The following is a 23,463-nucleotide window of genomic DNA, read 5'->3' as shown; positions in this document are numbered from 1 at the left end:
ACTCTTGACATTCTATGTTGGAGAAATGGATCGAGAGTCACAAGTCTGTCACCACCAGGAGGCACCATCGACCAGACGGGGCATTTACTGCACAGTTCCCATATTTTGTAACCATAAAGTCTTTAAGTTACTAAAAGTGCAGATTAACTTTCCAGGTTCTTGCCAATGCTCGTTAGTACCAGTTTAGACCATGCAATGGGATTGGACTTTGAGCTCATTTGCAGCTGACTGCTTCACACAGAAGCTGATTTAATACCCAGGCGGATGAGAGGAAACAAAGAATGTCACGGCCACTCTCCGACCGACAATCGGTTCATTCTGTGCAGTTGCAACCTCATTAGTCACTGCATTTAGTCTAGTTATGCAGGAAGGAACTGCAGGTGCTGGTTTAAACCAAAGATAGACACAAAGTACTGGAGTAACACAGTGGGACAGGCAGCATCTCTGGAGAGAAGGGATGGGTGGCGTTTCATGTCCTCTAGAGATGCTGCCTGTCCCGCTGAGTTACTCCAGCTTTTTGCGTCTATTTAGTTTTGTTTATTGTACTGAGTAACAGTGATAAACCTTTGTTGTGCAAACCAGTCAGTGGGAAGACAACACATGATTAGAATCCAACAATTAATCATTTTCAGTTAATACTCTTAGAAATACTGTGGGAACATTCTGGGCTGGCCGAGCACATTGTGAAGGGGCTTGTTGTTCTTAAAGGGCCAGTCCCACAGCGGCGACTTAATCTGCGAGTTTAGAAGAGTTTGCCCTCGACTCAAACTCGCAGCATGGTCGACACGTGGTCCCAGGAGTTCACTGGAACTCTCCTTGATGCTCGAGGGAAGTTCCCGAATACTCGCGGCTTCAGCTAGATCACGGAAAGATTTTCAACATGTTGAAAATGTTTCCGCGAGTAAACATTGGTCGGCATGGTTCTTTCGAACTCGTAGTGCAGTGGAGTGGGGCCGCTATGTAGTTACAGGCAGTCGAGGGGCAGCTGTAGGCAATCTCCTTCGCTGACCGGGCATTTTGATTGGCTCATTGGAGTTTTCAGGACCAAGGAAAACCGACCGGTAGATAAAATGCCCGTTAAACTTTATTAAACTTCTTAAAGTGTTTCCACTCCTTCTCCCCCTCTTCTATCCCTTCTCACCCCCCACACTCTCCAAAGGACTTACCGTACACTGTGCAGCCGTCTTTTACCTTCCTCTTCATCACGGGTGTGAATTTCAGACATCGCTCCCCCGCTTTCCCTGGCCCCCGCCTTCGTGATGTGTTTGTGTGTGCGTGTGTGTGTGAGTGCGTGTGTGCACGCGTGTGTGGTGCGCGCGTGTGTGCGTGCGTGCATGCATGCGTGCGTGTGCGTGCATGTGAGTGCGCGTGTGTGCGTGAGTGCGCGTGCATGTGTGCGTGCGTGCGCGTGTGTGTGCGTGCGTGTGTGCACGCGCTTGTGTTTGTGCGTGTGTGCGTGCATGTGTGCGTGTGTGTGGGTTGTGTGCGTCTGTGTGCATGTGTGTGCGTGCGTGCATGTGTGTGTGTGCATGTGTGCGTGTGCGTGTGTGTGTGTGTGCGGTGTGCGTGTGTGTGCGCGTGTGTGTGTGTGCGGTGTGTGTGTGTCTGTTTGTGCGTGTGTGTGTGTGTGCGTGTGTGTGTGTGCGTGTGTGTGTGTGTGTGTGTGTGTGCGTGAGCGTGTGCGCGCGCTGTGTGCGGTCGATCCAGCTCGAGGTTTTTCAGGCGAGTTGCCTTGAGCTTGAAGGTCGAAGACACTCTTCTGAACACGTGGATTAGGTCGCTGCAGTGGGACAGCTGTGCTTTAGCAGATGCACAAAGTCAGGGAGCTTCACATGTCCATCGGAGACAAACACTAAAGGCTGCAGTAACTCAGTAGTTGCTACTGGATGAGCAAGTCAACAACCACTGTCAGCTCCCACTCGGCCCATCTAACCTGGGACAAGTGTGACAAATGTGAACAAGTCTCTGCCCCTCTGTACTGACGGGGATCAGTCCAGGGATCTGCTGGTGCATCACAGATACCCCCCTCCCCTCCCTCTCCCCACCCGCTCTCCCCCCCCCCCCCCCCCCCCTCCCCCAACCCCCCTCCCTCCCCCAACCCCCTTCTCTCAACCCCACCCCCTCCCCCCTCCAACTCTCAGCCCTGACACAGCGACCCGACTCAGACTGGGAACCGATCCTCTGCCTCCACAGATGCTGCCCGACCCACTGAGTCCCTTCAATAGTCAGATGTTGTTGTTACTTGGGGCATTCATGTACTGTGACCAGTTTGCTTTAAGACATAACTACAAAGATAAAGAAACCCAGTTATAATCTACACACACACACACACAATCTTTGAAAGCTGCATCGATGTGTGATCCTGTGAAAGGAAACTAGGGCTGACCTCAGTCCCCAGAATATTCATAGATGGAGGATTTTCTCATCATTAGTGCCAATATTTCAAATGCGGAAGTATTTTCTGGTTGAGTGCTGGTGTGGAACTAACATGATTAATGATGTGAAACAAAATAATATCCTTCCAATACAACAATTGACAATCTTCATTGTGACATTGACAATTGTAATTCTGTTTAAATAATGACCAAGTAGCAATGTTGGAATAAATAACCCCAGCAATTATTAACGTTTACTGCCAGGTGAAAGATAACAAAGTATTTATTTATTGGCACTTTCTTCTGCCTTTGAAGTTCACAGCATTTACAAAATTATCGCATTTACATAAAGAAACAAAATAGATAGAAAATAATTCAAAGAAAAACAATGAAAAGGAGACAGATGGGAAAAATAATCCTGGATTTGTAAAATGATGAATTCAAACGATTCACAGAAAAAGATATGTCCTGAATAACGTGAGCAAACGATAACTTATAGACAGGGTGAGTTAGTGCAGCTGTAAGCAAAACCAGGAAACAGATGAATGACAGGCAGTGGCTGACTGTGCCATAGTTCTCCACCGTGCATCAAACCTCTTGTGGAAGAGAGATGTTACCGACCATCTCAATATTTCCAATGTACTCATTCAACTCGATTTAATGATCATCTAACCACAGAATGACTTTCCACACATTCTCCAAATACATCTCAAAACACATGTTTATGTTTCTAAAGAGGACAACCTCTTCTTGGGTTTTCACCTGAATATTGGCAACCCACCTGTAAAGGTGGATTTTAAGGTTTCATTCCGTAAGCAAGTGCTGGAGAGAGTTGGAGGTGATCGCACCTGGACACCTTATATTGTCCACTAAACCAGTCTCTTCCCAGTTATTGGTCTGTGTATGAGTCAGTGTGTGTGTGTGTGTGGGTCAGTGTGTGGGTGGGTCAGTGTGTGTGGGTCTGTATGTGTGTGTGTGTGTCAGTATGTGTGTGTGTGTCTGTGTGTGGGTCAGTGTGTGTGTGAGTCAGTGTGTGTGTGGGTCAGTGTGTGTGTGTGAGTCAGGGTGTGTGTGGGTCTGTCAGGTTACTAGCTGCCTTTTTGGGCTTCCTCAAAAATAACTCAGACTATCAATGACCCACACACAGACCCACACAATGACCCACACACAGACCCACACAATGACCCACACCACCCTGGCCACACTCTCATCTCGCTGCTACCATCGGGGAGAAGGTACAGGAGCCTGAAAACCGTGACCTCCAGGCTCAAGAACAGCTTCTTCCCAACAACCATCAGGCTGTTGAACTCTGCACAACACTGACCTCAGCAACTGTGGTGGTCCACGGACTGTGCCTGTGGTTACACTGTTACGTAGGTGAGTTACTCCAGCATCTTGTATCTTATCTCCAGTGTAAAGCAGCATCTGCAGTTTCTTCCTCCACATTATTACTTGTACGGTTGGTTGTTACACATTATCTGTGTTAATGCCGTGAGGCTGCAGCAAGTAGGAAGCTAATTGATCAACTGTCAATAAAACTCAACCCGAAACGTCACCCATTCCTTCTCTCCGGAGATGCTGCCTGTCCCGCAGAGTTACTCCCGGCATCTTGTGTCTATAACTGATAATTAACCGTATGGACAGGCGGCATGCTGTTGACACACACACACACACACACAGACACACACACACACACACACACACACACACACACATACACACACAGACAGACACACACACACACACACACACATAGACAGACACACACACACACACACACCATACACACACATATACACACAGACACACTCACACACACACACAGACACACTCTCACTCACAAACATAGACACACAGACACACACAGACAGACACACACACACACACACACACACACAGACACACACACACACACACACACACAGACACACACACACACACACACACACACAGAGGGGGCACACTAGAGATGTCTCTGGCACGTTTATTTCACTTTGAAGTAAAAGGATACATGGATACATATCATGGAACTGTGATGCAATAAAGAAATGATGGCAGGCTCCGATCCACACACCTCATGCACGCAACTTCATGTCAGTTCTTGATACAAATGGAAAGATTTTCAAATACTTCATCACTCATGTTCATTTTAAAATCTTGGATAAATCACTAAAACAATCCTATCAAAAATATAATTAGCAATGCTAAACAAATGAATGACAACTGATTAAATGCCGATTGTGCAAATATTTTGGTTCACTCAGCGGTTTGTCGCAGGCATTGTGTCGCTTCAGGGACTGTCGTCTGGTCCACAGTCATCAAAGTGTCTCTGTAACAAGGACAGGTGATGTCATGCCCAGCGCATGGAGCAGTTCCTCTGGGTGACCCCGACCCTGACCCTGACACACAACGTTGCCCCTCAGGCCTTATGGTCACTTGCTGGCCCTATCCCCTGGAGCGGTCCTTACACACTCAGAACAAACCAAACAACATAACTCAGGTCCCATCTGTTCACAGTGCCATGGAATGGAAAGGAAAACTATTGTGGAACAAAACATTCTGACCTTTGTGAACCATTGCTAAGTATTTGACTGAATCACTATTTGGATCACCTTCCTATACACATCACCTGCAACGGCTAGTTGGGTGCTAACAAATTTCTATCCACTATCATTTGATTAAGACATTTGTGAAAACTCATTTGCCTAAAATTATTCACTTTCAAATAATTAAGATTTCTTTTATTTTACAAAAAAAAAACACAAACAGCTGTCAGACCAGGCGTCAGGTTAAAAACCGAGCTCGGGTAACCATTTAATATTACAAACCTCCAATCTTTATATTACCAGATAAGCATACTTCAATATAAATTAACACACATCCAAACTGGCAACTGATATGTGGCCATCCTCGGCTTAGGACATCTTGAATGATAGCTGCTGCCCTTTCCCAGGAGATCAGAGGAGGGAATGTATTCAACATCCACAGTGTAGGCATGTGTTATTGGACATTAGTTGCAAGATCCCATCTCCAGGAAAGCTGTTCCCTGAAGTTCCCGCTTGCTGGAGAAGCTCGGCCGGGGGGAGGGGAGGGGAGTGGGGGGGTGGGGGTTTACAAGTTCTATTTTATGTTTACATTCCTGTCAACATGCGTTTTCTGGACTTGCAAATGTTCTACTTTCTTGGCGGTGATAAGATCTGGAATTTATTTTTGCGTAGCAGGTATATATTTCTGTTTATATTAATAATGATATTCTTTGCTGTTTCTTCTGTGTGAAGTTAGAAGGTAGCAGAGTTTCCCCGTCGTATCGAGCAACAGAATGATTCCATGTCTACCCCTGATGTGGTGGTCATACTGCCACCATGTTACTCCTGGGGGGAGAGAAGAACAGCAACTTAAACAGTTTCCAACATCAATGTCAAATGATAATGCTAAACAGTGCATTCAGAAAGTATTCAGACCCCTTCACTTCCTCCACATTTGTTACGTTACAGTCTTATTGTAAAATGGATTCAATTATTTTGTTTAAATCATAAATCTACACACAATGCCCCAGAATGAAGAAGCAAAAAGGTGTTTAGAAATGTTTGCAAAGCAAGTAAATCGCCTCGGTCAAAAACATTATCGGTTTTTACAGGAAATGCAGTTTAAACTGAAAGAAACGGATCCACAATTCAGATCTGGCCACTTGCACGTCGCGACACTCCATCCAGGGCAGTCTCTGCAGAACGCCATTGGCTGACTTGAGCCCGGACTTGAACCCGATCGAACATCTCTGGAGGGACCTGAAAATAACTGCATCGACGCTCCACATCCAATACACACACACACACACACTAAACCGTCGGTCTACTTGTGGCCTTACCTTTGGTTCCTTGGTGTTCTGCTCTGATTCTGACTCGGACTCTTTATACACCACGGCCTTGGTCACCAGCATGTCTGGATGTTGCTGCCTCACCTCCTTGATGGCTAGTGCTAGAGCCTACATCACAGAACAATGAGTGAGACACACACAGTCCTGGAGCAAACTGGTCGCTACATAAATGAAGGAACTACACAGACACAATGACTTCCTTGTTCAGTAGAGTTTGGTCACAAACGTGCATGTCTAATTATAAATCATTGTCTTTCTTCGTCATTGTTTTAAACATTGATAACTGGCAGAAGATATCACACAAAAGGGGACAGAGGTGCCCGGCCAATGGCATCAATGGCCACAGTAACATTGGCCATAACCAAGACTCCAAACTCCACCCGAAACGTTGCCTATTTCCTTCGCTCCATAGATGCTGCCGTACCCGCTGAGTTTCTCCAGCATTTTTGTCAACCCTCCAAACTCATCCACAAGGCAGTGGAGCGGGATTCTACAATGACCAGAGGGACAGTCACAGGACGGGCGTTGGGGAAGTCACCACTCACGTTACTGAACCTCAACCTCACACGGATGGTGGACATGGGTCTTCTAGTCCTTGACAGAAGCCTCATTCGCTGCACAGCTGCTGCCCTTCCAGTTCACCAGTGGGGCAAGTCTACGTGATAATTCCGTAGTTACCCCTTAGTCCATTCAGTGAAAACACCGACTAGAATACTTTAAATATCCTTCATTTCACCCTTCAGGTGACCTTGCTTCTGTGTCCTGTCCTGGCAAGCTTCCGGCACAAGCACACAGAAACAAGTGCTCAAATAAAGGAATTAGTGCTCAAACAAAGGTATTTATATATAGTTGATACAGTATATACATATACACATATACATATATATACATATACATATGATGATGATGCTGGCAGTATCATCAAGGACCCACACCATCCTGGCCACTCACTCATCTCCCCGCTGCCTTCTGGTAGAAGGTACAGGAGCCTGAAATCTGCAACATCCAGGTTCAGGAATAGCTACTTCCCCACAGCCATCAGACTATTAAACTCCTCAAACAAAACTCTGATTATTAATAGCCCATTGCACTTTATCTGCTTATTTATGTGTATATATATATATGTGTATATATATATATTCATTGGTATATGGACACACTGATCTGTTCTGTATTTATTTATGCCTCCAATATTCTGTTGTGCTGAAGCAAAGCAAGAATTTCATTGTCCTATATGGGACACATGAAAATAAACTCTCTTGAATTGATATACACATACACATATACATACATATACACACGTATATATATACATATACATGTACATACATATATATATATAGTTGATACAGTGCGAGGTAACTTACAATGGGGGGTAATCCTCTAGACCATGGTTATATAGGTGGGGATATCGGAGTGTAAATCCAACTACCTCTTTCATCCAACCCCTACCTCTGCTGTCTGGAATTTACATGGGGGGGGGGGGATTGGGGGGGGGGAATGCCAAACTTGACTCTCGTTAGCTTTTTCTCTCTTGAATAGTTAAGACATTGACAAAGTACCAATAATAGCTTGAAGTCTCACAACTAATAGACTGAAGAAGTGTCTCAACCTCTAACGTCACCCATTCCTTCTCTCCGCAGATGCTGCCTGTCCCGCTGAGTTACTCCAGCATTTTGTGTCTATCTTCAACCATAGTCTACGCCACTGTGGTAACCATTCTCTCAGCGTCTGCACTGTGAGACTTCATAAGTGTTCGGGAAATGCAAATGTATTGGAAAACCAGTGTGTTAAACAGTCACCTACACAATGCTCAGTCACTCAGTGACAATCTAACGTTGGAGAAATCCATGCAGAATCATTTCCTCTGGCTAATGGTTCTACTATAATCACAGCCTTTATTCTCCTGCACATTACTGCATCACCATTGAAAGTGGCCAAACCTAATGTATCCCTGTGGGAGATACGGGTAGAATTAGGCCATTCGGCCCATCGTCTACTGGCTGATCTATCTCTCCCTCCTAACCCCATTCTCCTGCCCTCACCAATACTTAATTTCCCAGAATTAAAGGGTGTTCCTTGAGGATAAATGTCTTTAGTCAGAGGGGGGTGAATCTGTGGAATTCTTTGCCACAGAAGTCTGTGGAGGCCAAGTCAGTGGATATGTTTATAGCAGAGATAGAGAGATTATTGATTAGTGTAGGTGTCAGAGGTTATGGGGAGAAGGCAGGAGAATGGGGTTGGGGGAGGGAGGTAGATCAGCCATGATTGAATGGCGGAGTAGACTTGATGGGCTGAATGGCCTAATTCTGCTCCTATCACTAATGACCTTATGACCCCTGACGCCAGTACTTTGCGATCAAACTGTTTGATTTAGTTAATAACAGAATTGCATTGATGTTTATTTTGCATTTTGAAATCCTGAGTTACGTTCTGGGATTCTCATTTGTCCACAGTCAAGGACTGAGATGTACTAATCCCCACCTCAATGTTACACCTCCAGTACCCACACATTCTAACTGTCCTCTCCTGAAGTCATTCAAAATTACTCTTTTGCAAAGGGAAAATAAACGAGTTCTTCTCATTTAAAAGTGAGCTGCCAAGTTTGACATTTATCCTGTGAACTGTTCACATGCTGTTGTGATGCTACAAGTAAGAATCTCATTCGGGCCCAATGACCATACAGCACGTGACAAGCCGTCAACACACACGCTGCTACCTGGTCTTGATCCACATCTGCATCTCCTGTGATGATGATTCTCTTCTCAATCCTGGTCTCAGAGAATCCTCCTTTCACCGACTGAATAAAGAACAAAATGTTTCAGAAGCTGAGTTTGAACAAGAACAAGCACATTGCCCCGACACCGTTGTGACCCTGGGCATCGGGGGAGTGGGGGGGGGGGGGGGGGGGTGGGGCATCAGGGGGGGCAAGTGGGGGGGCATCGGGGGGGGGGGGGGGCAGTGGGGGATCGGGGGGGGCAGTGGGGGGGGGGCATCAAGGCGGGGCAGCGGGGGGGGGGGGGGGCATCAGTGAGGGATGGGGGGGTGGGGGGGATGGGGGCAGCTGTGGGGGGGGGGGGGGGTGGGGGGGGGGTGGGGGGGGGGGGGGGGGGGGGGCTGCCAAACCCAAAGGGAACTCTTGCCACTGGTCGGTGATTCTCAACGTGACAACATCTCAGATACACACACAACTGGTCAGAGAAGATGTCAAAGGGACTTGGGAGAGCTGGTGCAGGATTCCCAAAAGGTTCGTTTGCAAGTTAAGTCAGGAGTAAGGAAGGCAAATGCAATATTAGCATTTATTTAGAGAGGACAAACATTAAAGCAAGGATGTAATGTTGAGGCTCCATAAGGCACAGGTCAGGCTGCATTTGGAGTACAGTGAGCAATTGTGGGCCCCGTATCTGAGGAAGGATGTGCCGGCTCTGGAGAGGGTCCAGAGGAGGTTTACAAGAACGATCCCAGCAATGAGTGGGTTAATATATGATGAGCATTTGTCGGCACTGGGCCTGTACTCGCTGAGTTTAGAAGAATGAGGGGGAACCTCATTGAAACTTGCTGAATAGTGAAAGGCTTGGATAGAGTGGATGTGGAGAGGATGTTTCCACTCGTGGGAGAGTCTAGGACTAGAGGTCACAGCCTCAGAATTAAAGGACGTTCTTTGGAATGGCGATGAGGAGGAATTTCTTTAGTCAGAGGGTGGTGAATCTGTGGAATTAATTGCCACAGACGGCGGTGGAAGCCAAGGTATTGGGTATTTTTAAGGCGGGGTTTGACAGGGATTTGATTAGTTCGGCTGTCATAGGTTATGGGAAGAAGGCAGGAGAATGGATGGAGTGGAAAAATTATTCCAGCCGTGATCAATTGGCAGAGTAGAGCCAATAGGCCAACCATCCCAACTCTGCTCCTGATTTATGATCTATGATCAAATCAGAATTCCCAAATGTTTGGCATGTGGAAGTATCTGAATCAAAGAGAAATATGCTCAAACCCAGATCCCATTCTGCTAACTAGTGTAACTCGGGCAAAGTAGAATTGACTGGAAGTTGTGTTTGGGCCTTTGACCATAAACTGCCCAGGTGGTCACTCTGCTGGACTTGAAGCACGTCACCTAACAAACTCAACCACACTAGACACCAGAGTACAACCACACACTAAAACACCAAACACATCAACACCGCCCATTTAGTGCAATCATTTTTAGTTTCGTTTTTAGTTTAGAGATACAGCGTGGAAACAGGCCCTTCAGTCCACCAAGTCTGCACCGACCAGCGATCCCCGCATGCTAGCACTATCCCACACACACACACACACACGGGATAATGTACAAGTGTACCAGGCCAATTAATCTCCAAACTACTGCATATTGGCAGAGCGGAGGGAAACTGGACATCCTGGAGAAAACCCCACGCAGGTCACGGGGTGAACGTACAAACTCCGTACAGACAGCGCCCATAGTCAGGATCGAACCCGTGGTCTCTGGGGCTGTGAGTCAGCAGCTCTACCCGCTGCGCCACCGTACAAAGCAACAAACAACTGCATTTCTGTAGCCGCTGGGGACGTTCCAGTCCATAAACAGCGTTACCTTGGTGATATGAGTTGTGGTTGACGTGGATATAGTTTCTGATGTAACGGACTGAGAGCCGCTGACCGCCACCGCGCCACCGTCCACCTGTAAAACCATCAAACACACAGCGGTCAGTCACAGCAATGCAGCTGAAACATCTAGTCAGGCGGAGTGTCACTGTGAGCAACCTACAGCTGGTACTGGTGGCGTTACTGGCTCCACACTCTCACAGCTCGTTACAACTTCATGTCCCGAATCTGGACTGTTGTTCATCTACACAAAACAAAGACACAACTCTCAATAAACAGATTAAACATTGTTATAACATCACTATAACATGCCTCACATGATACTACCCCAAACTATAGAACAAATGCACTTCATTTCATGCTTCCCCTGTAAGATACTGGCCCTTCAGCCCACTGGATCTGTGCTGGCCCACTACACATTCCCTACATGGATCCCATTGTACAATTCTCCTGTTATCAGTTATCCATCTCCCCCCCGATCCTGCAACACGCCCACACATTGGAGGGCGATTACTAATGCTGATATTTGGGATGTGGAAGGGGGAATCAGAGCACCCAGCTCACAGGGAGAACGTGCAAACTCCACACAGACAGCACCTGAGGTCAGAATTGCAGCTGGGTCTCTGGTGCTGAGAACCAGCAGCACTACCTGCTGCAACACGCTGGTGCATTTTCATCGCCCTGTTTATGGCCTCTGGTGTATTGATTTACTGAGCTCACCAGAGTGATGTCTACTCCTGCACCTACTGTCGATGTTTCCATGTGAACGGTAGTGCGTGACGTGGCCTTGTTGTTGCCTACAAACTGGGCGGGTGGACTTTGTAACCTCATGCCCAGGGGCCACAGGGCAGTGATCAGATGTAACTCAGACCATGGGGCAGTGATCAGATGTAACTCAGACCAAGGGGCAGTGATCAGATGTAACCCATGCCCAGGGGCCACAGGGCAGTGATCAGATGTAACTCAGGCCAAGGGGCAGTGATCAGATGTAACTCAGACCAAGGGGCCACAGGGCAGTGATCAGATGTAACTCAGACCAAGGGGCAGTGATCAGATGGTCCTGGACTGGTCAGTCCATCCATTGGCCCGGCCACCTGTATGCACAGGTTCAACCCAAAACAATAATATGTAGAATCCAAGCAATAACCAAGTGCAAAGTAAAACAAATGTTCTTAAAGATCAAATATACTGAGTATTAAACAACGATGTGACCATCCTTGTCAAGGATACATTCCACCCCCAGCAGTCTCTGAAATCCCCCAGGGTGCCCGTGGACAGTGCGTAGTCCCTCTCTAACACCACCCGGGCACGGACATTACCCCGGACATGGGGCGGGGCAGCCTCTTGTTCCTGGCCTCATGACCAACAGAACATGGAACAGAATGATTTCATCCACAAAACATCTTCACGTTTCACACCCAGCTCTACTCCAGCCACTGTCCAAGTGCATTGACAGCAGAATTACAACCTGATACCTGTGTGGTTTTGGTGGGGGTTTTGATGTCCAATGGTACAACAGTTTCTTTGGAGGATGTTTCCATTGGTCCAGTAGGTACATCACTTGGCAGTCCAGCTGTTGCTTTCTGAACATCCTGAAAAATAAATCAATATCCACATTGTTTTGTCACTAATAATTTTGTAGTTTTAATTTACCAAACTCACCGATCTGGAGATGGAGAAATGTTTGTCTTTACTTACTTTGGCCAGCTAATAATTCAGGCCATTGGGCTGCGATAAATATTGGTGTTTGCACCAAGACAAATCTCCATTTTAACATCTGCCCATTAAATGATTCTCACAGCAATGAAACTCCGGGCAAATACACCCAACTGTGGATGAAATGGCCAAATGTACTAATCCTCGCTTAGACTTTAATGCTGAAAAAGTTGTTATGTTTGTGGATTCCCAAAGAAATAATCATGGTCAGACAATAACGGCATATCCCGCGGGATAATCTCATGGTCAAGTCTGTGAAAGACACTGTTTGGACCTGCAGAGGACTCAGCGAGTAAAGATGAGCAGGTTTAGTAAACAAATACAGGACGTTAGACAATGACTAATCACACACAAGAAACACCAAAGAACTCGTAACTGGAGCTCAACGTTGGGAAATATTGGGGTATATTCTTTGAACTCTTACTGGACATTCCTCAGTCGCCCAATGTCCACATCAGGGTGACCAACTGGGACTGTACATCGCAGCTCTGGCCATTCCTGTTGCCATCACATGTCTAATTACATGGGACATGAACACACGTACAACAGTAACACAGATGGGGGCAACATGAAGCCCAAGTGTGAACAATGCTGACACAAACGTTGCTGGTCACCGGCAAGATGCTGCCCTTCCCTACAACATGAGTTTAGTTTAGACATAGTTGAAATATGACTGGACATGCAGCAGCTGAAGAACGGCAATAACAAATAGTCATTTAGTTCCTTTAATAAAAGCAGCACATGATACAGATGGAACGATGCGAGTTCACATTCATTTACAGGGATGAGCATGCCACTACGCATTCATGCTGCAGGGATGAGCATGCCTCTACATTCATGCTGCATGCCTCTACGCATTCACGTTGCAGGGATGAGCATGCCTCTACATTCATGCTGCAGGGATGAGCATGCCTCTACATTCATACTGCATGCATCTACATTCACACTGCATGCCTCTACATTCACACTGCATGCATCTACACATTCACGTTGGTTAAAGCACTCATTTAGAGGATTAAAATGGTAAATGAGACGGGAAACAGAAACGGATCACAGTGCACGGTTCAGCTGACATTGGATGGCGTGAGGGTTACAACATTACTGGGGGGGTGGGCTACTCAACGTGCTGGGCTAGTACTCAACGCTGGGCTAGTACTCAACATGCTGGGCTAGTACTCAACATGCTGGGCTAGTACTCAACATGCTGGGCTAGTACTCGACGTGCTGGGCTAGTACTCAACGTGCTGGGCTAGTACTCAACATGCTGGGCTAGTACTCAACATGCTGGGCTATTACTCAACATGCTGGGCTAGTACTCGACGTGCTGGGCTAGTACTCGACGTGCTGGGCTACTGTGGAGGATACAGGCATGCAGGGTGAGCTGTGGAGAGATGCACACACAGGGACACGTGAGATACAGGTGAGGACATGCATTCAGCTTCCTATAATGTTACCTCCAGTTGAGGCTTTGCTTGGCTATCTTCAGCCTCTTGGCCATTATGCTGGTCCGCTCCATCTTCCGGAGTGGGCTGCTCGTCAGTACTTTTAGTACTTGGAGTACTTTTGGTACTTGGAGTACTTTTGGTACTTGGAGTACTTTTGGTACTTGGAGTACTGGTCTCAGACACAGTACTGTCACTTCCTTCTGGTTTTGTCACCTTAGTTTGCGTTGGGAGCTTCTCTTCCACCTGTCCGTCAGTTTGTTCAGGTGCTGACAACACCTGGCCTTCAGCAGGTGGTGCGGAGTTTGTGTGGTCACTGGGATGCATGAGGTCCACAACCACACTCTGGGCCGCCAGCTCCTGCATCTGCTCCATCGCTTCTTCAGATTCCTGTGCGGCCAGCACTGAACCCCGCTTCAGATCCAGTCGTGCCTCCGTGCTCTGGGCAAGAAAGAATGATGCAGATCAAGATAATAGGATGGATACATAACCCTGTTTGGAATGGGAATGGAATGAGAGATCCATGCGACCGACCGGTGGCTGTGGGGGGGGAAGAGGTGGAATCGGGAAATTGGACAAAAGTATTAATGGAAACGCAAGTGGCAACAAATGGTTTCGGTGGTGAATGAGCAACATAAGGTCACACTAAATCAAAGTCTAAATCTTTCGTTCATTAAAATCAGCAACCTTGTATTGGACAGATGCTTTGTTACTTATTTCATGTGAAAAAAGTGAAGAGTTTCTGTAACATTACAAGGGAAGATTATAAAGAAACAGATCAGCCCAGGAACATCTGATCAACCCAGGAACATCTGATCAGCCCAGGAACATCTGATCAGCCCAGGAACATCTGATCAGCCCAGGAGCATCAGATCAACCCAGGAACATTGATTCTATCAACCAGGCAATTCTCACATATCAGCAGAGAACATGCGGTAGCATTAATAAACATATGATGTGGACATTAACTCTTGAATCACATACGTGTACGGGGTTTGGTGAGAGTCAGGTACCTGTGGTGGAAGTGCTGTCACAACTGCATCTTCTGACACATGCCCTTTCACTGAGCTCCTCCCTGGAGATCTGGAAGCTTCTCGAGGTGGCTTGGTATCTTTGTCTTCACCGCTGGTTTCATGGGCTCCAGGTTTACTCTAGACAGACAAAAGCATTGGTCAATAGTCGGGCTGGGCCAGGCTGGGCTGGGGGATTCGGGCAGCTAAAGGACAGAGCAGCAAACAGCTTGGGAAGGAGCAGTAGCAAGACATCAGCCACTAATAGCTTGACAGGCATTAGTTTGCTTCAAAAGGAAAGAGCAGAAGTGAGAAAATAAACCAAGCAGAGGGGACAACTGGCTTTTCACAGCTTATCAGAACACAGCTTTCTCACAGCATGGCAAAAGCATTGACATTTGAGACACTTTAGGTTTCGCCTGTTCTCATTCGGCCAAAAGTCGGTCGATGGACATTTGCAGTCGCAAAACTCCAAATGGTCTAAATAAAGGGGAATGCAAATGAAGAGGCTGAATACATGTGTGTGTAGCCGTAGACATGACCAAAACATAAACGAGCAGTTGATAAATAAACTTGGTTCAAAACATGCTGGAGGAAGGATTCCTGGGGATGACTCAGGTGAACAGTTACCCCAGAGTCTGACAATTCCACTTCACAGCCCGAGTCGGGAGATCCAATGTCCGAGATCTGGGCAGCGTGTTCCAGCACTTTCACCGGCTTCTTCAAGCATACATTCTCTCCCAATTTCAATTCAAAGTATGAGATTTTATCCTTGAGAGTAGCCAGCCCCATATCGTACACGTCTGGGTACCTCTGGCTGAGCTTGGCAGACGAGTAGATGTCTGTCAGTTGCTGCGATGGGCTTGTAAAGTCTCTGTCACGTTTTATGGGCGAACTGTCTCTCCCGGCTTTGAAGGATGTCCTGGGCGGGTTGGCCTTTGGCAGCTCCGACATCCTTACATACTGAAGGTCAGTGACTCTAGTAGGACGAGGCTCTTCCTCTCTGGACTTGCAAGGAACCAAGGATATTTTTGATGGTTGCAGTCTTTCCACGTGAGAATATTCGGCTCGGAGAAACACTTCCTGGTCTGATGATTCCAGATCAGATCCTTTACCCTGGGGGGTTTCCACTTGAGATATTGATCTGGGATCTGCTGGGATGCTCACTTGATGTTGGCCTTGGCTTGTATCTGGCAACAGTTCACAGGATGACAACTTGCCATTCTTGGCCTCTGCCTTGGACTTTGGGCAGTCCAAGGTTGAAGATCCATCTGCAGAAGAAACTATGTTCATTGCATTGCTCGCTGCCCTTGAGGAAAGTTCTTCATATCCATCGCCACGACATGACTGAGTTACAACTTGAACAAAGTCATCAGCTTCACTCTGAGAACACCACTTGGACAGTTTATTATCATTAAACTTGTCTCCACCATTGCCCAGTGTGTGAGTCATTGCCCCATTGTCCATGGGTAAACATGGCCTTGCCTCTTCTTCTTCATGCCCCACTGTGTGAGTCTCTCGTTCCTTGCCTCCAGCTCCCACTGTCAGTGACTCTGGGTCTTTTCCACCAATTCCCACTGTTTCTTTTCCTTCATCCTCCAGGAGCTGTGGCTCTGGGTCTTTGCCACTGTCCCTCAGCATATCTGTCTTAACCTGTTTCCCTTCATCTCCCAGTGTGTGTGCCATTCCCTCTTTGTCACCACCCTGCACTGTACAAGTCTCAGTCTCTGTGTCTCCATCTCCCAGTGTGTGAGTCTCAGTGTGTCTCCATCTCCCAGTGTGTGAGTCTCTCTCTCTGTGTCTCCATCTCCCAGTGTGTGAGTCTCTGTGTCACCACCCTGCACTGTACAAGTCTCTCTCTCTCTGTCTCCATCTCCCAGTATGTGAGTCTCTGTGTCTCCACCCCCCAGTGTGTGAGTCTCTGTCTCATTTTCCTCATCTCCGCCAGTACGAGGCTCTATCTTTCCACCGATACCGAATGTAACTGGATGTGTCTCTTTCCCTTCATCCACTAATGTACCAGATCCTTGGTCCTTGTCTACATCTCCCAGAGTGCGTGTCGATGTCTCCTGACCCTCGTCTCCCACTGGATCAGTCTCTTGCTCCTTGACTACATCTCTCACTGTACCACGGACTGGGTCCTTGCCAGTGTCTGGGCCTCTGCCAGTGTCTGGGCCTCTGCCAGTGTCTGGGCCTTTGCCAGTGTCTGGGCCACTGCCAGTGTCTGAGCCTATGCCAGTGTCTGAGCCTATGCCAGTGTCTGGGCCTATGCCAGTGTCTGGGCCTATGCCAGTGTCTGGGCCTATGCCAGTGTCTGGGCCTTTGCCAGTGTCTGGGCCTTTGCCAGTGTCTGGGCCTTTGCCAGTGTCTGGGCCTTTGCCAGTGGGCCTTTGCCAGTGTCTGAGCCTTTGCCAGTGTCTGAGCCTATGCCAGTGTCTGGGCCTTTGCCAGTGTCTGGGCCTTTGCCAGTGTCTGGGCCTATGCCAGTGTCTGGGCCTTTGCCAGTGTCTGGGCCTATGCCAGTGTCTGGGCCTATGCCAGTGTCTGGGCCTATGCCAGTGTCTGGGCCTGGGCCTTTGCCAGTGTCTGGGCCTTTGCCAGTGTCTGAGCCTTTGCCAGTGTCTGGGCCTGTCTGGGCCTGCCAGTGTCTGGGCCTTTGCCAGTGTCTGAGCCTTTGCCAGTGTCTGAGCCTATGCCAGTGTCTGGGCCTTTGCCAGTGTCTGGGCCTTTGCCAGTGTCTGGGCCTTTGCCAGTGTCTGAGCCTTTGCCAGTGTCTGAGCCTATGCCAGTGTCTGGGCCTTTGCCAGTGTCTGGGCCTTTGCCAGTGTCTGGGCCTTTGCCAGTGTCTGAGCCTATGCCAGTGTCTGGGCCTATGCCAGTATCTGAGCTTTTGCCAGTGTCTGGGCCTTTGCCAGTGTCTGGGTCTTTGCCAGTGTCTGGGCCTTTGCCAGTGTCTGGGCCTATGCCAGTGTCTGGGCCTATGCCAGTGTCTGAGCCTATGCCAGTGTCTGGGCCTTTGCCAGTGTCTGGGCCTATGCCAGTGTCTGGGCCTATGCCAGTGTCTGGGCCTATGCCAGTGTCTGAGCCTTTGCCAGTGTCTGGGTCTTTGCCAGTGTCTGGGCCTATGCCAGTGTCTGGGCCTTTGCCAGTGTCTGGGCCTTTGCCAGTGTCTGGGCCTTTGCCAGTGTCTGAGCCTATGCCAGTGTCTGGGCCTTTGCCAGTGTCTGGGCCTTTGCCAGTGTCTGGGCCTTTGCCAGTCTGGGCCTTTGCCAGTGTCTGGGCCTTTGCCAGTGTCTGGGCCTATGATAGTGTCTGGGCCTTTGCCAGTGTCTGGGCCTTTGCCAGTGTCTGCCACTGTATGTGTTGTGTTCTCCTCTTCCCTCATGCATGGCTCTGGGACCTTCCTGTCCATTTGTGAGTTTGCTCCATTCTCCTCCCCTGTGTAATGGGGCTTTAAGTCGCATCTATCTTCCTCTCTCTGAGAAGAGACCCTTGACTCATGGTTATTCCATCGCATTGAACCGGGCTTTGATGTTTCAGAATCTTCAGGAGAGACACTGGCCTCTTTGGCCTGCCTGGTTTCAGAGACATCCAATGGAGCAGCATCTTTGCTCTCTATTTTATGGGCTGTTTCTGGATCGGTTTCAGATGCTGAATAAGTGAATTGAGAATCCAACGTCTCTTCCCAAACGGACATGGAGTGGTCTTGCCCGCCCACCTCTGTCTCTGGTTCCTTCCCAACATCAGAATGCCAATCATCTCTGTCTGACACAGGTGATGTAAACTTCAGGACATCCATCTGCAGAATTGCTTCAATATCTCCGGCTTTTTCCTGGTGAAGTGTTTGTAAATCCTCCTTCCCTTGTGGGGCTTTCTGGTCGCCCATTGGAGAATCTGGTTTAGATATGTTGTTGCTATCTTGTGGATAAACATCCTTGGAATCTTTATATTCCACAAACCTTCTTTCATCATTTTGAGGAGATACTTCGCTGCCAGCAACTTGCGGAGGTAACGTTGGCTCTGTATCTTCAGCTGGATGGGACTCCAATCTAACATCATCTTCAGATGTAGACAGCTTTACCCCAGTTTGCACTGTGACTTGTTCTGGCGATGCACAGCTACTCACTGATGCATCATCTGGACATCTGTCTTCAAAAATCAAGTACTCTTCATCTAAAACGCTCTCAGATACAACTTCTTCAGATTCAGCTGTGTGTTTTTCCACTTTGGGACCTTCTTGTCCATCTGATCTCAGTAACTCTGGGCAATACAACAGAGTGGTTTCGTCCAGTGAAGCAGGAGATTCTGCAGAGTCTTCCTCTTGTACAACAGACAGGTCACATATGTCGTCACTCTCTGGAGACATCTCTTCACGCGCCTCATCCTTGGGGAACGCTTGGTACACAAGCTCCATTTCAGGAGAGGACAGTTCTAAATCAATGTGCTCTTTGTCACCCACAAGTGAGACAGCCTCAACTGAATCTTCTTCTTGGGGTTCATCTCTGTCACTGTTCTCTCCAACTACAACTAGATCTTCTAGCCTAGACGCTTGTTTCTCTATTATAACCCATTCATCAGAGCCCTACATGGCAAATACAGAAACTTGTCAGCATTACACAATTCCATGAAGTAGTAAATTGTAACAGACATGCAGATCATTGACTACAGCTCTAGGCTGAAGGATGAATTGCCGTAACTGGGTGAAGCTAGACTTTGCCGACAGAGACTTCATGAAATGTGACAAGAATGTGACATGATTTACTGTTTTAGTCCCTCAACAATTAATGATGAACAGAGAAATAACTAACAAAACATTTCAATCTTTAACTGTTCCACATTATACAAGAAGTATTAAGCCTTTAGAAAACACGAGCAAACTAGTTAACCCCCTCCCCCCCCAAACCCTGTCATCAGCGTTGCCATTTAAACATAATAATCCTTAAATGAATGTTGATCAAACTATAATGTAGTGTTGTTAAATATAGAACTGAAAAGATCAACCTCAGGGGAAGATGCAAGACTTTTCTTTGCGGAAGCTTCTAGAGACAAGGCAATGGTGGCCACTTGTGAATCATGCTGTTCCTGGACCTCGTCTTCAGCCCTCACAGACTGACAGAAAGGTGAATTAGCGATGACCACATCACAGGGCATAAATCACACAGTACACATGCTGACCGCTCTCTTCCAGATGTCCACATATTGCCGCCCGCTGCTGCTGCGTTAACTCTATCTACCTGGTCACTGACTCACCTGTGACCACACCCTGCACTTGTTCTCGATACACCGGTACGTACACGGTGCACACGTCACTACCACCCTTCATCAACTCACCCGTGTGGTGCCTTCAGAGGTCAAGATGTCCGTCAATCGGTCAACGTCGTTTCAATAAGAAAGCAAGTTATGTGGTGAGTGTTGAGCTGTAGTGTCCATGAAAGTGAGTGGTGGCCATCGTGCCCACACCTTCAATAGTTGGGCAGTGGGGGAGGGGGGGCAGTGGGGGGGGAGGGGGAGGGGGGGGGGGAGGGGGGGGGGGGGGGGGGGGGGGGGGGGGGGGGGGGGGGGGGGGGGGGGGGGGGGGGGGGGGGGGGGGGGGGGGGGGGGGGGGGGGGGGGGGGGGGGGGGGGGGGGAAGGGGGGGGGGGGGAGGGGGGGGGGGGGGGCTGTGGTGGAGGGGAGGGAGGGGGGGGGCAGTGGGGGAGGGAGGAGGAGAGGGGGAGGGGAGGGGGCCAGGGGGCAGGGGGCCAGGGAGTGGGGTTTTAATTATCTGGGCATGTGTTGAGCGGAGGGTTCATCGACACGTGTGATCCTAAACTTCGTGCCGTTGCAAGAGGCCCCTCACCCTCACCAAGTCTCTCCATGCTCACTCAGTAACATCAACCCCCAAAATAACCTCCCTGAACTCTCCAACTCCTCGCAGTGACCCAGTGGACCGTCCCAGGTGCAGGCAGGTCCCCCCATGCACCGTCACACACGCACCGTCACACATGCACCGTCACACATGCACCGTCACACATGCACCGTCACACATGCACCGTCACACATGCACCGTCACACATGCACCGTCACACATGCACCGTCACACATGCACCGTCACACATGCACCGTGCGGCGGGAAATGCAACGGAACGATCCTGCGATCTCTCCTCTCCCAGTTCCAAGTGACTGCACTTTCAGTGTCACGTGCCGCTGCACTCCATCCTCTCACAAGATGCCCAGTGTCCAGGGTCCAGTGCCAGTGTCCAGAGCCCAGTGTCCAGTGCCCAGGGTCTAGTGCCAGTGCCCAGCGCCCAGCCAGGGTCCAGTGCCCAGGGTCCAGAGCCCAATGCCCAGTGTCCAGAGCCCAGTGCCAGAGCCCAGTGTGCCAGTGTCCAGCGCCCAGTGCCAGTGTCCAGCGCCCAGACCATCAGTTGTGACAACACAGTTACACACTGGCCAAGTCACACACTGCGGGCTGGTCCACACAGGGCTGTCAGTGGCCCCAAAGCCCAGAGATCTCTTAACTCTCTCACCTCAAGCCTGGGCCCTCTAGTTTTAGAATCCTCTACCCTTGGAAAAAGACTGTATCCCTGCCCCTCATGGTCTTGTACACCTCGATACAGACACCCTCAGCTCCCTACGCTCCAGAGAGATGTCCCAGCCTACCCAACCTCTCCCTATAACACCAGCCATTGTTTAAACCTCTGTATGTTGACTGAAGCACCACACAGCATGTCACATCTATCAACTTGTAACCTCAATGCTCAGTTAGTGGTGGAGATAGATAGATGCTAGCATCATTTTAATGATATGGATGGGGGGTTTTTAAGTGATTTTTAGCGTGTAGAGATTCCACGTAGGATCAGGAGCAGCGTGGCAAATCTCGAGGATCGCGGAGCGAGACACAGGAAATGAAACCTATAACGTGACTGTGATTTATGGTGTGGGCTGGTTACTGACAACAATCTACTGAGGTGCTGCACATTCCTCCAGTGGGAAATAGACCACTCACTCAGGTAAAGCAGCGCTGTTATGGGTACAGTACTATCGGCGTGGAATTGGAGAATCAATTGAACGTACGCATTTTCATAACACTACTTGGCTACAAGAGCCACGCCTGGAAACGGCAACACAGTCGTGTTCGAGCTGGATTCTGGCCTTCGGCAAACGGTGGCCTTTGTAGAACAAAGTTACAGAAACACCAGAGAGCAAGAAGCAATCGAATAATGTAGCAGTAATAAGAGATATTATCAACAAACATATGCAACATGGTGTTTGTGCTGTCCTCATCAACATTGCTGAAGTATTAGTTACAAACATGGAGAGAAAATCAATCAGTGAGTTGCTCTTTATACAAAGGTCCTTATAACACAAGTGTAAATCAGTGAATAAAGGACATGCTCATTGTCTAGTTGTCTTGTTCTGTATCATTCACAGACACACCCCACATCGTAAATCAGACATTCAATATTTACCATTAAATATGTTAGAAACCATCAATAAATTAGTGACCCTCATGAGTTTATGAACACTAGATTTTTATTATAACTGCACAATCTTTGTTAGTGTTATTCTCTGAACATACATGTCTTAATCATATTAGAAGGTAGACAAAAATGCTGGAGGCACTCAGCGGGTGAGGCAGACTGATCAGTCTGAAGGGTCTCTATTCCTTCACCCCATAGATGCTGCCTCACCCGCTGAGTTCCTCCAGCATTTTTGTCTACCTTCGATTTTTCCAGCATCTGCAGTTCGTTCTTAAACATGAATCATATTAGACATGGCTCAGGACAAGAGGTAAACTATTCTTCCTTCACTTTCACCCTCTCCCCAGGCGCGGAGAGCCAGACCAGGTGAGGAGCCCTCCCTCACTCCCACACTAAGGGTTTTAGTATGTCACACATGCACACATACTATTACACGTGGAGGACATACATACATACATACATACATGGAGCCTGGGCATTTGGTTTGACAAATTAAAAGTGCATGAACGATCCCAATCTACAACAGGTTTTAATGGATTCTCTGTGGACCCATCAGATGTAGAAGTGATTTGGAATGTGTGAGGTGTATATATAAGTTGCAATCTCGTGTGGGAAGTTGAAGCCTCGATATCCTGTTACCAATGTACCACTCAGTGTGACAGGTTCCGTGGGTGCTTGTTGCAAAGTGGTAGCATTAGTGTTTACAAAGTGATCTGAGTTCATTACAGTGCACTCGACAAGTTTAGACTGGAGACCCATTGATGGATGGTCCAATGATATGTATCCATGCTGCCAGCCTCATAGATGCACATGTTATAGTTGTGTCAAACTAATGCTCCAGCAGCAATGGGGCAAACAAGCTGCAGATTCCACACATCCATCTCTGGGACTAGTCTGTGGGAAAGTCAACCTGAAGGACACTGTGGGAATATTGGGGAAGGGTCTTGACCTGAAACGTTCCTCATTCCTTCCCCTCCCAGAGATGCTG

General features: G+C 48.2%; 1 protein-coding gene across 2 annotated transcripts in view; it reads right to left on the bottom strand.

The window, feature by feature from the left end:
* Positions 1–5,466: 5,466 nt before the first annotated feature.
* The window catches only part of LOC129707556 (band 4.1-like protein 1), a 127,024-nt gene continuing 109,027 nt past the window's right edge, over positions 5,467–23,463 (bottom strand). Inside the window, exons 15-22 of one of the 2 annotated variants that reach the window (XM_055652695.1) lie at positions 15,017–15,154; positions 14,016–14,444; positions 12,321–12,437; positions 11,009–11,089; positions 10,835–10,921; positions 8,969–9,049; positions 6,241–6,357; positions 5,467–5,746 (exon numbers count right to left, since the gene is read on the bottom strand). In XM_055652695.1, coding sequence (XP_055508670.1) covers positions 5,741–5,746; positions 6,241–6,357; positions 8,969–9,049; positions 10,835–10,921; positions 11,009–11,089; positions 12,321–12,437; positions 14,016–14,444; positions 15,017–15,154 — 1,056 coding nt within the window. In that variant the 3' untranslated portion in view covers positions 5,467–5,740. The remainder of the gene's footprint in view (positions 5,747–6,240; positions 6,358–8,968; positions 9,050–10,834; positions 10,922–11,008; positions 11,090–12,320; positions 12,438–14,015; positions 14,445–15,016; positions 15,155–23,463) is intronic. The other variant, XM_055652696.1, reaches the window with a different exon arrangement.

This window comes from Leucoraja erinacea, chromosome 21 (assembly GCF_028641065.1).
Source record: "Leucoraja erinacea ecotype New England chromosome 21, Leri_hhj_1, whole genome shotgun sequence".
Lineage (NCBI taxonomy): Eukaryota > Metazoa > Chordata > Chondrichthyes > Rajiformes > Rajidae > Leucoraja > Leucoraja erinaceus.
Note: the sequence above shows the minus strand (reverse complement) of the source record. Positions and strands in the feature narration are given on the sequence as shown.